General features: G+C 52.2%; 2 protein-coding genes and 1 non-coding gene across 5 annotated transcripts; 2 read left to right on the top strand and 1 right to left on the bottom strand.

The window, feature by feature from the left end:
- Nucleotides 1–4453: 4453 nt before the first annotated feature.
- Nucleotides 4454–4526, bottom strand: TRNAF-GAA (transfer RNA phenylalanine (anticodon GAA)). Its single transcript has one exon. It is a non-coding gene; the product is annotated as a tRNA-Phe (tRNA).
- Nucleotides 4527–5961: 1435 nt separating this feature from the next.
- On the top strand, nucleotides 5962–7149 carry LOC103648253 (probable flavin-containing monooxygenase 1). Its single transcript, XM_035965596.1, has one exon. The coding sequence runs from the start codon at nucleotides 6469–6471 to the stop codon at nucleotides 6910–6912; it is 444 nt and encodes a 147-aa protein (XP_035821489.1). The 5' UTR covers nucleotides 5962–6468; the 3' UTR covers nucleotides 6913–7149.
- LOC103648252 (probable flavin-containing monooxygenase 1) lies at nucleotides 7051–11750 on the top strand. Of its 3 annotated transcripts, XR_004856551.1 has the most exons (4): nucleotides 7051–8242; nucleotides 8510–10159; nucleotides 10256–10672; nucleotides 10782–11738. XR_004856551.1 is itself a non-coding variant. In XM_035965595.1 (3 exons), exons 2-3 carry the CDS (start codon nucleotides 10367–10369, stop codon nucleotides 11535–11537), a joined length of 1062 nt encoding a protein of 353 aa, XP_035821488.1. In that variant the 5' UTR covers nucleotides 9687–10159; nucleotides 10256–10366; the 3' UTR covers nucleotides 11538–11750. The 3 variants fall into 3 exon arrangements, 1 of the variants encoding a protein (XP_035821488.1); XR_004856550.1 differs by having other exon boundaries at nucleotides 8510–10672; XM_035965595.1 differs by lacking the exon at nucleotides 7051–8242 and having other exon boundaries at nucleotides 9687–10159; nucleotides 10782–11750.
- Nucleotides 11751–12415: the final 665 nt, after the last annotated feature.

The following is a 12415-nucleotide window of genomic DNA, read 5'->3' as shown; positions in this document are numbered from 1 at the left end:
TTGACGAGCCACGCCAAGCCGAAACCATGCCTGGCCTCTCCTTCCACGTCTCCAACCAAACCGAATGATTACGGGTCAAGCACTTAGGAGGCAGCATCTAACAATCTGCCATGCCATGCCATGCCATGCATTTTTGGTTGCGTGAGCCATCATCCCACTCCTCCCTGCGCCGCCCTCCTTTCGACTCGATCCCTTGCTCACATGCCATGCCATGCCAGCGGGTCCAGACGGCGGCGGCGGCGGCGACAGAAACCGCGTCGTTGCAGATGGAGATGGATAGGGGTGGCAACCACCACGCATCCTGGTCCAGAAGCAACACAACACGTCAGGGTCTCTCAACCTCAACCTCAACCTGAACCTGAATAGAAATACATGGAATACGAACTACACACATGTGTCCAGAGCAGAGCAAACCTGAGCTAGCGGAAAGCTGGCAGCCACCGTACCGGCATGCCTTGCATTTGGCTGACCGAACGAAGCGCAACCAAACGAGGAAGCAATGCAATGCAGGGGGAAAAAAAAAGGAGAAGAAATCAGCGCAGCATCAGCTGGACTGCGAAGGAGGCTTTGCTCTGTCTGTGACCTCGAAATGCCAATGGTAGCTTCAAGATAACGTTACTAGCTTTTTAAACTCGTGAAGCTATTACACAAAGCCCATAAAACAAGGTTTTCAGTTAATATTTTGTTTAAAATGTCACAGGAGGGTGAGACGATGCATGATCCCCAACCTGAGGTGTATTGCTTTTTGGAGGCCAAAAGACTGTTTTCTGTATCAGACTTTCTGCGTGATACTAGTCAGTTCGTTTATCTTTAATCCGTACCGTTTTCTACTGTCTGTACAGTATTTTTGTCTATATGGATTGCAGCTGTACCAGTTCAAACACCCGACTTGAATCCGAAGCGAATAGATAAGCTTCCACGACGATGATGATTAAAAAAATGATGGGTAGTGTGGTTCACACTATAGCCGTCGACTCGAGGCAGAGTTTGGTCTATTGCAATCTAGTTCTCCGCTCTCTCTGATCCATGCATGCATAGACGAGACACAAAAGCGAACCCGAAGAAACAAGGGTTCCAGTCTCCCTCATGCAATGCCGGCTGCCGGAGGAAAGCTCACATCGTGGGCCCGGCCGGCCGGCACAGGGCCCCCCACGGGCCACGGCCGTCGATATGCATGCGTCGTCGGAGCTGACATTGTTGTGACCTTTTTCTGTCCGTTTGGTAGCACGTCGTTCTCACCGTCACGTACATGATCGATGACGAAAGAGCTCTAGTCTGTCTAGGCCACGGCCAGGCCTTCATCGTCGGACGGTCGTCGGAGAGGGCAGAGATTCGTTCGATCGGCCAACGATACGGCGTCCGTTCGATCCGGCCAACGAAAGAGCTCTTGTTCGATCGAACGGACGGCCAGGATTCGTTGGCCGGATCACGTCGTCGGGTCAGCTGACCAGTGACATGACTCGTGCGCCATGCACATGCACTGTGTGTGTGAATCGTAGGCTGTGTTACAAAAGTTTCACATGTGATCAATCCTAACTAGTGGCAGTTATTGCCTAAGGGTCGCACATTTTTGGAACCCTGTGTACTACACTATATATACATCTATCTCTGCAATAAAGAACTCTCCTCTGCCATTTTGTCTCTGTACTTTTCCATTTGCCACTGAGCACTGCAATAGATTACAATACGTTATTAGCACTGTCTCAAGAGAGAAATCAGAGAAGGGGAAGAGGAAGAACACGCTGTTCTTGACAAGAACAGCAAGATCGATCTACACATCAACAGCAAGGTATGGAGCATACCGTTTCCATGCGCATACGTCGTATGCGCGAAGTTCTTCATATTGTTGATGATGCGATGTTGGAAGCGTTCACCGTTGGGCAAGCCGCAGCGCTTCCACCGGTGCACGCGATCCCTGAACGCCGTGTGCAAGTGCAAAATGTGCACTTCTGCGTTATCCATGGATGGACAGCGGTGGTTCCGCTGCCAGTGGTGGAGTGTGGACTCCCCACTGCATCCCCGTCGCCACCGGTGCCGGTGGTTGACGTGGGATCGTCTGCATCCGCTCCTATGGACGTCGATTTGGAGGCACCACCGCCGCCTCCGCCCACTGCAGCGGCAGTTGCTCGTCGTTCGCCATCTCCACCGGCGCCCGTGGTCGTCGGGACCATCGCTGCCCGTCGTGGGCAGCCTGCTCGCGCTGTTGATGCCCCGAGAGGCCGCATCATCTTCACCGGCCATCACCCAAGTGGGGTGGCCTCATCTTCCTCCTCCAATCGGAGGGCCTAATGGCCCTCGACCCGGCCGCCACGTCGGCCGTTTGGGGGGGAGGGGGTGGGGAACGGCGCGGCAAACCCGGCGCGAGCGCGCTCTGCGGAGCGCAGCCGGTCCTGCCCTGGCGCGGGAGAAGCCCAGGCGGGCGCGCGCACGGCTCCAGAGCACGGGCGCGGAAGGCCCCCGGCGAGCAGGCGGGCCCACCCACGCCCTCAAGCGGTGGTCCGGGCGTGCGGCACCGACCCCGGCGCGGCTCCGAGTGGGTCGTGTGGCCCCCGTGGCGGCGCTCGACGCGGCTGCCAGACCGGGCCACCAGCGGCGGCACTCGGCGCGGCCCGCCAAGGCGAGCTCGGCGCGGCCTCCTACGGCTCCAGAGCATGGGCGCGTACGGCCCCCGGCCGGCCAGACGAGCCGGCGAGCTCCAGGCGCTCGGCCTGGCTTCCACCGAGCACAGGCGCGGCGCGGATCGGCGCAGAGACCGGCGCGGGAGGGCCCGCAGGCCCCTTTCCCCTTGGCGCGGCGGCTCCCTCCTGGAGCCTGGTGGCGGCTGGGAGCATCCTGCTCCCTGGCGGCGGCTGGCAATAGCCGCTGTGGGCGACGGCGGCTGGGGGCGGTTAGGGTTGGAAACCCTAGCCGCCCCAATATAAAATAGGCTTCTTGGGCCTCTGTTGGGCCGCCTGGGCAGGCCAGCTGGGCTGGGCCGGCGTGCAGGCCTCTGGCCGCTGCCTAGCTCGCCTGGCAGGCCGCCTGGGCTACTTTCAGAGGCCTAATATAGCCTGTTTTACCATTTTAAATTCTGAATTTCTGTATAAGACTATGTTTTATATGCATTTTCAGTTCAAAGTTATCTTAGGCGTCTAAATTCGTGATTTAGACTGCATATATTGTAAAGACATATCTGTTTTATTGTACATAGAGCAAATTTTAGTTCGTGAATTATTGTTTGTTTTACATTAATAATTCACATATCTCTACTTGCTATTATTTACGCATTCATTTATGTTTGCATATAAATATAGCATTTATTAAGTTAGACTTAATAAATCTCATGCAAAAAAAAAAGAAATTACATTATTTTGGATCAAGAGCATAGGGAGATAGAGTCCTAAGCATTGGCTACACTAAATTCTTTTATAGAATTTAGTAGCCCATAGACCGTGCTTGAGGCAGCATTTGGAATGCCTATCTCTATGAGGTCTACATCTTTCGGGATGACTACCTATACGTGCTATCCAAAATAACAAGATATGGAGTTATTGAATTTTACTTTGATAATTAGTAGAGCATGGGTAGTGGAGACCTAAGCATTGGCTGCGATTTGTTCATTCATGAACTTATCTGCCCAGAGACCGTGCTTTTATTGCAATCTAGTTCTCCGGTCTGATCCATGCATAGAGACACACAAAAGCGAACCCCGAAGAAACAAGGGTTCCAGTCTCCCTCCTCATGCAATGCCGGCTGCCGGAGGAAAGCTCACATCGTGGGCCCGGCCGGCCGGCACAGGGCCCCCCACGGGCCACGGCCGTCGATATGCGTCGTCGGAGATGACACTGTTGTGACCTTTTCCTGTCCGTTTGGTAGCACGTCGTTCTCACCGTCACGTACATGATCGACGAAAGAGCTCTAGTCTGTCTAGGCCACGGCCAGGCCTTCGTCGTCGGACGGTCGTCGGAGAGGGCAGAGAGGCGCGCGGGCGCCGATCGAACGGACGGCCAGGATTCGTTGGCCGGATCACGTCGTCGGGTGTCAGACTGTCAGCTGACCAGTGACATGACTCGTGCGCCATGCACATGCACTGTGTGTGTGTCCATGCGCATCGTCGGCTGGACATGGCTGCATGGATGCGCCGGCTGGTAACGCGTCAGTTTTCTATGCGCGCTCTCGTGATCATCTCTCTCCCCCTTTTGAATCTATCTATATACCTTCTTTCTATAGGCTGCATTGGTATAACACTATAATCATAATGTTGTAAAACTATTAGTTTTAAGAAACAACATTGTTGATAAATAGGCCCTTAGAGCATGTAAAACATTTAAAGCAACAACCCTGTGAATTGGAGAGAAAATAAAGAGAGAGAAAAATCGAATGACTGAATGAATTGGAGAGAGAAAACAAATAGCAGAAGAACAATGAAATGACTTAATGAATTGCAGAAAAAGGTAAAACAAATAATAAAAAATGCGGTGAGCGTGGATCGAACACGCGACCTTCAGATCTTCAGTCTGACGCTCTCCCAACTGAGCTATCCCCGCTGTGTTTTTCTTCTACGTTTATTTGATTTGTTGAAAACCGTAGTGTGTGGCAAAGCAATGTTACATGTCCCCCATGAGTTCCTGTCGCTGGCCATCGTCGTCGTCGGCTGCTCTGTCTCTGCTTGCGCAGAGGGCCACCACGGGACGGGAACAGCCACGTGCGCCAGTGGCCCTCTGTGCTGTGCATGCCGACGCTGCCATTGGCGCAGTATAGTTCAAAGCAGCAGAAACTAAATTCGTTATGTAGTTCAAAGCTGCAGATACTGAAATTCATGTGGATCCCAAACCATTCATTCATCAAAGTTGTTTATACTCAGAGAGGGGAGGGGCCCAAAAAAGAAGGAAAAAAAAAACAGAGTAGAGTACGGTGGACTGGCAGCGTAGTCTGGGCCTAAAATCGAGGGGCCCAAAGAGCCTTGTAGGTACAATAATGGGCTACACGTTTCAGCTGTTTTTTTTAGTGGCTAGTAATAAGATTCATCTATCCTCCTAGTCTAGATATGATGGCATGTTGGCTTATTTGGTTTCATCCTTTCAGCTCACTCAGACCAGACCTTGTTTTTAACCTACTCCTGCACCTACTCGAGAAGAGCTACATCGACACCTTGGAAGACAGTTCATGCTTGAAAATCTCCTAAGGGCTGATTTGGTGATTAGGGATCCCTAGGGGATCCATAATTTTGAATAGCAAGAGGATTTCTTCCCCTCGGGATTCCCGGTCACCAAATCAGCCCCAAATCAGCCCTAAGGTAGGGATCCCGGGAGGATTGGAGGGAATTGAGAGTAAAATAGTTTATTTCCCCCTTAATTCCCTCCAATCCTCCTGAGATCCTGGGTCACCAAATCAGCTCTACAACGTTGAGGAGTTCATCCGACAGGAGGCGGAGGAGAGACCTAACAGCAGATCAGAGCCGAGCGAGGGATTGCTTGACTTTGCACGAGGGCTCCTGCGCATTTTGCTGGGCTTTGCACGAGAGGCCCATCGGAGCCTCGACCCATCGAAGCCTAAACACGCATAACCTTATATTAGTTAGACACTGATGCAAAGTTTGATATATACTTGTCACGTAGTTCTCTATGTATCAAAGGGCTCATGTATGACTCATACATCAATCTCAACCATATATACACCATGAAATAGAGCATATGCTTTATGGATATCAAATACATGGAAACCTTTTAATAAGCTACCCACACAGCCTCATAGCTAGGTTATTAAAACTCAATTATTCCTGAGCATGCATAATCGTTGACAGAGATAATCTATATTAACAATGGTTACAAAAAAAAAGACATCGCTCAGCATGGCACCACCAGGTAAACTGAGCATGAGAGATGATCGAGCAAGCCAGGCAGGCAGGCAGCAGAAACAAGTCACACACAATAATGCATCGGATTATGTGATGAAGCCATGAAGGCTTCTGTTGCTCAATGGTAGATTGTTTTGTTTTTTTTCTCATACAATAGTGCACGCACGCGCCCCATGCTGAATCCTACAGCTAGTACAAGATCCGATATCCTTGGTTTCTTATTCTCAAGCACCAAAGGATGGCACATGGCATGAGACGACTATATCGATTCCCTATTATTAGCAGCCTGATCCTATTTATATTTATATTTTAAAAAAAATCAATTGAGCTGGTAGTTCCGTGACAACTAAGCTATATCACATCCATTTTTGGTATTCTCTGATCCAGCTCTCTGCCTGCCTGCACCCCAGATGTTTGACTTGTTAGCAAAAGTTTTAAAAAGCTAGCATGCAGAGAACGAGCTCATACAATATTGCATGCACCGCCAGCTTTCTATAAGATCGCCACCTCACTGATCAGGGTAGTCAGTCACCACTCACCAGGTCTTCCACTTGCTCACGCGCGCTTGCTAGCTGAGCTGCACAGCACAGCCGTCAGCTAGCCAAGCCTCCGCACCGCGCCGGCCGGCTGGCATGGAGAAGAAGCGGGTGGTCATCGTGGGGGCCGGCGTGAGCGGCCTGGCGGCGTGCAAGCACCTCCTGGAGCTGGGGTGCCGGCCGACCGTGTTCGAGGCGGACACGGTGCTGGGCGGCGTGTGGGCGCGCGCGCCGGCCTGCACCGAGCTGCAGACGCCGCGCCCCTTGTACCAGTACGCGGACTTCCCGTGGCCGGAGAGCGTGACGGAGACGTTCCCGAGCCACCGCCAGGTGTCGGCGTACCTGGACGCGTACGCGCGCCGCTTCGGCGTGCTCGGCTGCGTCCGCTTCGGCCGCCGTGTGGTCGGCATGGAGTACCGCGGCGTCGGCGAGCGGGACGTGGCCGCGTGGGAGGAGTGGGCCGGAAACGGCCAGGCCTTCGGCGGCGCCGGCGCCGGCGAGTGTGTCAGGCATCCAGTGACAGATACAGGCTACGTCTGAGGACATAAATACAATTGGGCCGGGGCAGAGTGAGCGAGCCGGACGGCAATTGTGAAGCTGAGCGGCCCAGAGTGGTCAGCAATGTAATTTTATGTCTTGAGCCAGTTGAACGAGTATTTAGAGGAGATCGTCCATAGGACAAGGAAGATATTCAGACTGTAAACAGAACTATACCTTCTTCTTCGTCTCTAACCTCTGCTTCCTCTGTTCCTATGAATCTCTTGCTATCTTCCTGAATCCCCAGTTCCTGCTTCCTACCTCCAATTCCTGTCTCGGATCTATCTCCACTACCTGCTGCTAACAATTGGTATCAGATTCGTTCGATCCTCGACTTCAATTTGCCCACGCCATGTCGCTCGATTTCAAGCTCATCCTCGACGAGCTCAACCGGCGATTCGACGAGCTGGAGGTTCGCTGGGACCGGCGCTTCTCGCCTTCTGCGTACCTCGACCTTCCGCCCACACTGCTCAGCGTCCACCAATCCTCCGACACATCCGCCAGCATGCCGCCCACCCCGACTGCGGCCGTTGGGACCGTCGTCATCGCCGACAACTGGGGCGGGTGCTTCGATGACGACAAGGAGTACTACGCAGCGCCATCTGTCGTTGCCGACAACTGGGGCGGGCTCTTCGAGGGCTGTGATGCTGACGGCGATATCTCTTCGAACCTGCGCGACTCCGACCCCGACGAGGCGTTCGTCACCTCCCACTCGGACAAGGCGTTGTTCGACAACCACCACGCCGGTGAGCTCATCGCCACCGGCATCGAATATGGCTCATACAACTCCGTCCATGGTAGCGGCGGCGCTGCGCTGTCTCAACTCGCGCACAGCAACACCAACTTCGCCATGCCCACCACCTGTTCGACTTGGGGGCTCACCGAGCATGCTATGGCCGAGGCCGTGCACTGTCGCGCGCTATGGCTGCCCCGACGCGAGCCACTTCCGCGCCTACTTCGTGCGTTCCTAACGCTCGAGCGGCTCGACCTCTCCGCATGCGCCTCGCTCGACGACGCCTCCCTCGCTGCGTCCGTCGGCGATGGACCAGCAGCCGCGACAACCTTGTGGTGGTGCGCTTCGGCCACGGGCGACATGGAGAGCACGCTCAAGGGGATTCGCGGCAGCGACGCGCCGTTCGTGATGGACCTAAACGACGCAGCCACCGTGGCGGGCGGCATCGAGGACACTTACGGCGAGGACCGCGCCATCGAGGAGCAGCTCGCCACGCCCTTGGACACGCTCCTGTGCGCCCGCCTCGACCCTGTCAAGTCGCACATCGGGTGCCTGCTGCTGCAGTACCTCAAGCTTTCGCCTACCTTGATTGGTGCCAAGGTAGTATTCGAGGAAATGCAGCAAAGCACCATCCTCAGGGACGCGCACACCGCTATCTGCACCACGCCTGACCCGGCAATCGACACACACTTCGCCAACAAGTGGCGGATGCGCTGCTCCCGCAACAGCACCAGTACGGCGGCAGCGGTGTTGGAGCTCGATCCCGGCAGTTGCACCACCTGCGACACCAGTTACTACCGCCACGTTGTGCAGCGGCACGGACTGCTGCGTTTCGACGCATCACTCACTAGGGCCTACGTGATGCAGGTCGCCTTTGGCAGGTTCGACGGACACTTCTTCCACGACTTCACCATCATCAAGCTGAAGACGGACAGCAGCAGCTCGCCCCTCGAGTGTTCGACCAAATGTCTCAGCCACGATATTGGACATGATTCACGAAATTATGCACACAAATTACAGAATGCAGTCACTCATGGAATCACTGCTGCTGGACATGATATCCTACAGGTGGGATTGGCTTCAACACCTGCAATGTTCAACATTATACTTATAGAAGATGAGAGAAGTCATTTACCTATTGACGCCATTTGCTCTCCTGATGAATTGATAAAGACATCACGTCTTTGTGCTTTAGAAATGGTTCATTGCCGTAAACCTTGGATGAGATCTCTTGGCAACACAGATAGGCTTGGACTATTCTCTGAAGCTCGTGCTGTGTTAAATGCAGCAAGACAGCAAGCAATGAAGATTGCACTAAACATGCCACAGCACCAGACCTGCATAGATGTGATGGGAGAAGGCATATTATATGGAGGTCGACCTGGTGTTTTGAAGGAAGCCATTGTTTGCTCGATTCCGGGTGTCATGGTGTTTACTTGGACTGTTAGGAATTTTTCTGGAGTTACTCATTTATACAGTCAGCATGACAGAGGTGTGGTGTGGCTAATCGTTGCTCCTGATTGCTACTTCATTCAACACAATGAGAGGATGCACATGATATTCTATGGCTTCGATCTACTGAGTTTGCAACACTTCCATGGACATTTCATTCAAGCTGATATGTTTGCTCCTTGGGATGGTCAGGAAATAACCCAGTTTCTATTTTCTGAACTACCAATATATTGGCAGCAGTCACATGGTGAATTTTTCTCAGCTAGCATAATTAGACAATTTCAGTTCATATCACAGCTGATTTTATTGGCAATTACAGGCATGAACAGTCTATTATTTTTCAGAAAGCTCAAGTATTCATCATCAGTTGAGATATTTTGTGGTGCACAGTTTTCATTTCCTAATATTCTATTGCCCAAGTCTTGGTCACAGGAGTTAGCCACCAACATAGAAAGACATTTACTATCAGAAATGCTAGAAGTGGCTAATGGCTATAATTTTCATGAACTTCATCTGATGCTTGCCTCTATTGGAGTGACACAAATGATCAGTTGTGGTAAATATTTGATATGGATCATTGGCTTGCTAACTCCATGGGATCCGGGCAGAATGGTCTTCGACCTCAAGTTCGTGATGCTTTTGGCTTGAGGGCAAGCCAAATCTTAAGAAGGGGGGAATGTCAGGCATCCAGTGACAGATACAGGCTACGTCTGAGGACATAAATACAATTGGGCCGGGGCAGAGTGAGCGAGCCGGACGGCAATTGTGAAGCTGAGCGGCCCAGAGTGGTCAGCAATGTAATTTTGTGTCTTGAGCCAGTTGAACGAGTATTTAGAGGAGATCGTCCATAGGACAAGGGAGATATTCAGACTGTAAACAGAACTATACCTTCTTCTTCGTCTCTAACCTCTGCTTCCTCTGTTCCTATGAATCTCTTGCTATCTTCCTGAATCCCTAGTTCCTGCTTCCTACCTCCAATTCCTGTCTCGGATCTATCTCCACTACCTGCTGCTAACAGAGTGGCTTCTGTCTGTGGCCGACGCCGACGGCGGCGGCCACGTTGAGGTGAGCAGAGCTGCCTAGGCTATATCTAGCATGCATTTGGATGGAGCGAGATCAGTGGTGTGCCCAACGTACCCACGACGTTCTTGATTTCTGCAGACACACGCAGCAGACTTTGTGGTTCTTTGCGTGGGGAGGTTCAGTGGTGTGCCCAACGTACCCACGACGTTCCCAGAGGGCGAAGGTCCAGAGGTGTTTGACGGGCAGGTGATGCACTCCATGGACTACGCCAAGATGGGCTCGAGCAAGGCCAAGGAGACGATAAGGGGCAAGCGTGTCACCGTCGTTGGCTACCTGAAGTCGGCGCTCGACATCGCCGCCGAATGCGCGCAAGTGAATGGCACCGCTCACCCTTGCACAATGGTGGTCCGGACCAAGCACTGGGTCTTGCCGGACTACTTCGCCTGGGGCTTCCACATCTCAAGGCTCTACCTCAACCGCTTTTCTGAACTCCTCATCCACAAGCCTGGCGAAGGCCTTCTCCTGTCCGCCTTGGCCACCCTTCTGTCTCCCTTGGTAATTTCCATCCATCCATCCATCCATCTCATGCATGATCTGAATTGAAAAGAACCCCTTGAAAAGAAGTAAGAACCCCTTGGTGTTGTGTTGTGTCATGTGTGTGCAGAGGTGGGCTTTCTCCAAGTTCGCCGAGAGCTACTACTCCATCCCGATGAGGAAGCACGACATGGTGCCCGACCACAGCCTGTTCCAGGCGCTGGCCGCCGCCACCATCGCCATCACGCCCAAGGACCACTACAAGCGGCTGGACGAAGGGAGCATAGTGCTGAAGAAGTCCAAGACGTTCAGCTTCTGCAAGGACGGCGTGGTGGTCGTGGAGGGCGAGCCGTCGTCGTCGGCGTCGGCGCCGGCGGCGGCGGCGGTGGTGAAGAGCGACGTCGTCATCTTCGCCACCGGGTTCAAGGGGGACGACAAGATCAGGGACATGTTCACGTCGGAGTACTTCCGAGGCGTCGCAGTTGGGTCGGCGTCCACCACCGTGCCTCTCTACAGGGAGTGCATACACCCTAGGATCCCTCAGCTGGCCGTGCTCGGGTACTCCGAGAGCATCTCCAACATGTACACGTCGGACGTCCGCGCCAAGTGGCTGGCGCGCTTCCTGGACGGCGGCTTCAGGCTGCCGAGCGTCGCGGCGATGCACCAGGACGTCCTCGCGTGGGAGAAGTGCATCAAGAGGTACTCGGGAAGGTACTTCCGCCGCTCCAGCATCCTGCTGCTCCACACCTGGTACAACGACCAGCTCTGCCGCGACATGGGGCACAATCCCAGGAGGAACAAGGGGTTCTTCTCGGAACTGTTTGACGTCTATGGCCCCGGCGATTATGCTGGCCTCACCTCCTGCGCTAGCTCTAAGGAACACTAGACCTTTGTTGCGCGGTACGTGTTACGATTCATGCTCTTTTCCTGCTGCTACGAGGAGTGAGTGAGTGTTCATGCATGTTCAGCGAATGTGTGATGCGTGTGTACTGTCACATGTGTGATCTATCACCATCTTAATTTACACTTTGTCTACATGATGTAAAGCTTTCGTGCCGTATAATCAATAAATTTCGTGTCATATTCATAGACTGATTAATATATGTATACTAGTCGTTTGCCCGTGCGTTGCGACGGCTTACAACAATACCAACGTAAACTATCTATAAAAAATCAAGATTTTTTATTGATTGTCTCCGCTCTCTGTATAATATTTTTTTTTGATTTGGCTAACTGATGTTATTGTTTACCCCATGCAATATGTCTTGGTACAACACGACCAATGAAGTGAGCGATTAGAAAATAGTTCATAACGACTGACTGAACGAGCAGAGATTATTAAATGGCATAATTCCGCCATACAGAGACCAAATAAGAGAAAGTTTGTAAGCTCAAGTTTCTAAAATAAGTCACATGAAGTCAAACTTATAAAAAAGATAGATCAAAATATAGAGTGGTTGCTAAAGTCAGCCATCAATAAAAACTGTATACGCTCCATATAAATTATGCTACTTTATAGCAATTACTAACGTTTAAAACCAACAAATAACTTTTCATTTTACTGTTAGTCTGACAAATTATTGTTGCTCCATCCAATTCAGCAACCTCACAAACACCATGCAGTCCATTGCGCCAATGTGGTCTCAGAAACGACCTAATGCTTGCAAGAGCCAAAAATGTCGTGTCGTGCTTGGGCTGTAGCCTCGGCCTATAGTGCTGGTCCGGCCCGACATGATTATATTTTTTATTTTACAAAAAAATATA

Source organism: Zea mays, chromosome 2 (assembly GCF_902167145.1).
Source record: "Zea mays cultivar B73 chromosome 2, Zm-B73-REFERENCE-NAM-5.0, whole genome shotgun sequence".
Classification (NCBI taxonomy): Eukaryota; Viridiplantae; Streptophyta; class Magnoliopsida; order Poales; family Poaceae; genus Zea; species Zea mays.
Note: the sequence above shows the minus strand (reverse complement) of the source record. Positions and strands in the feature narration are given on the sequence as shown.

Bases quoted from the DNA above. Each gene is read 5' to 3' on its own strand.
- LOC103648253 (XM_035965596.1), top strand. From the start codon at position 6,469: ATGGAGAAGAAGCGGGTGGTCATCGTGGGGGCCGGCGTGAGCGGCCTG.
- LOC103648252 (XM_035965595.1), top strand. From the start codon at position 10,367: ATGCACTCCATGGACTACGCCAAGATGGGCTCGAGCAAGGCCAAGGAG. The intron at 10,673-10,781 runs GTAATTTCCATC...ATGTGTGTGCAG, and splicing joins CCACCCTTCTGTCTCCCTTG to AGGTGGGCTTTCTCCAAGTT.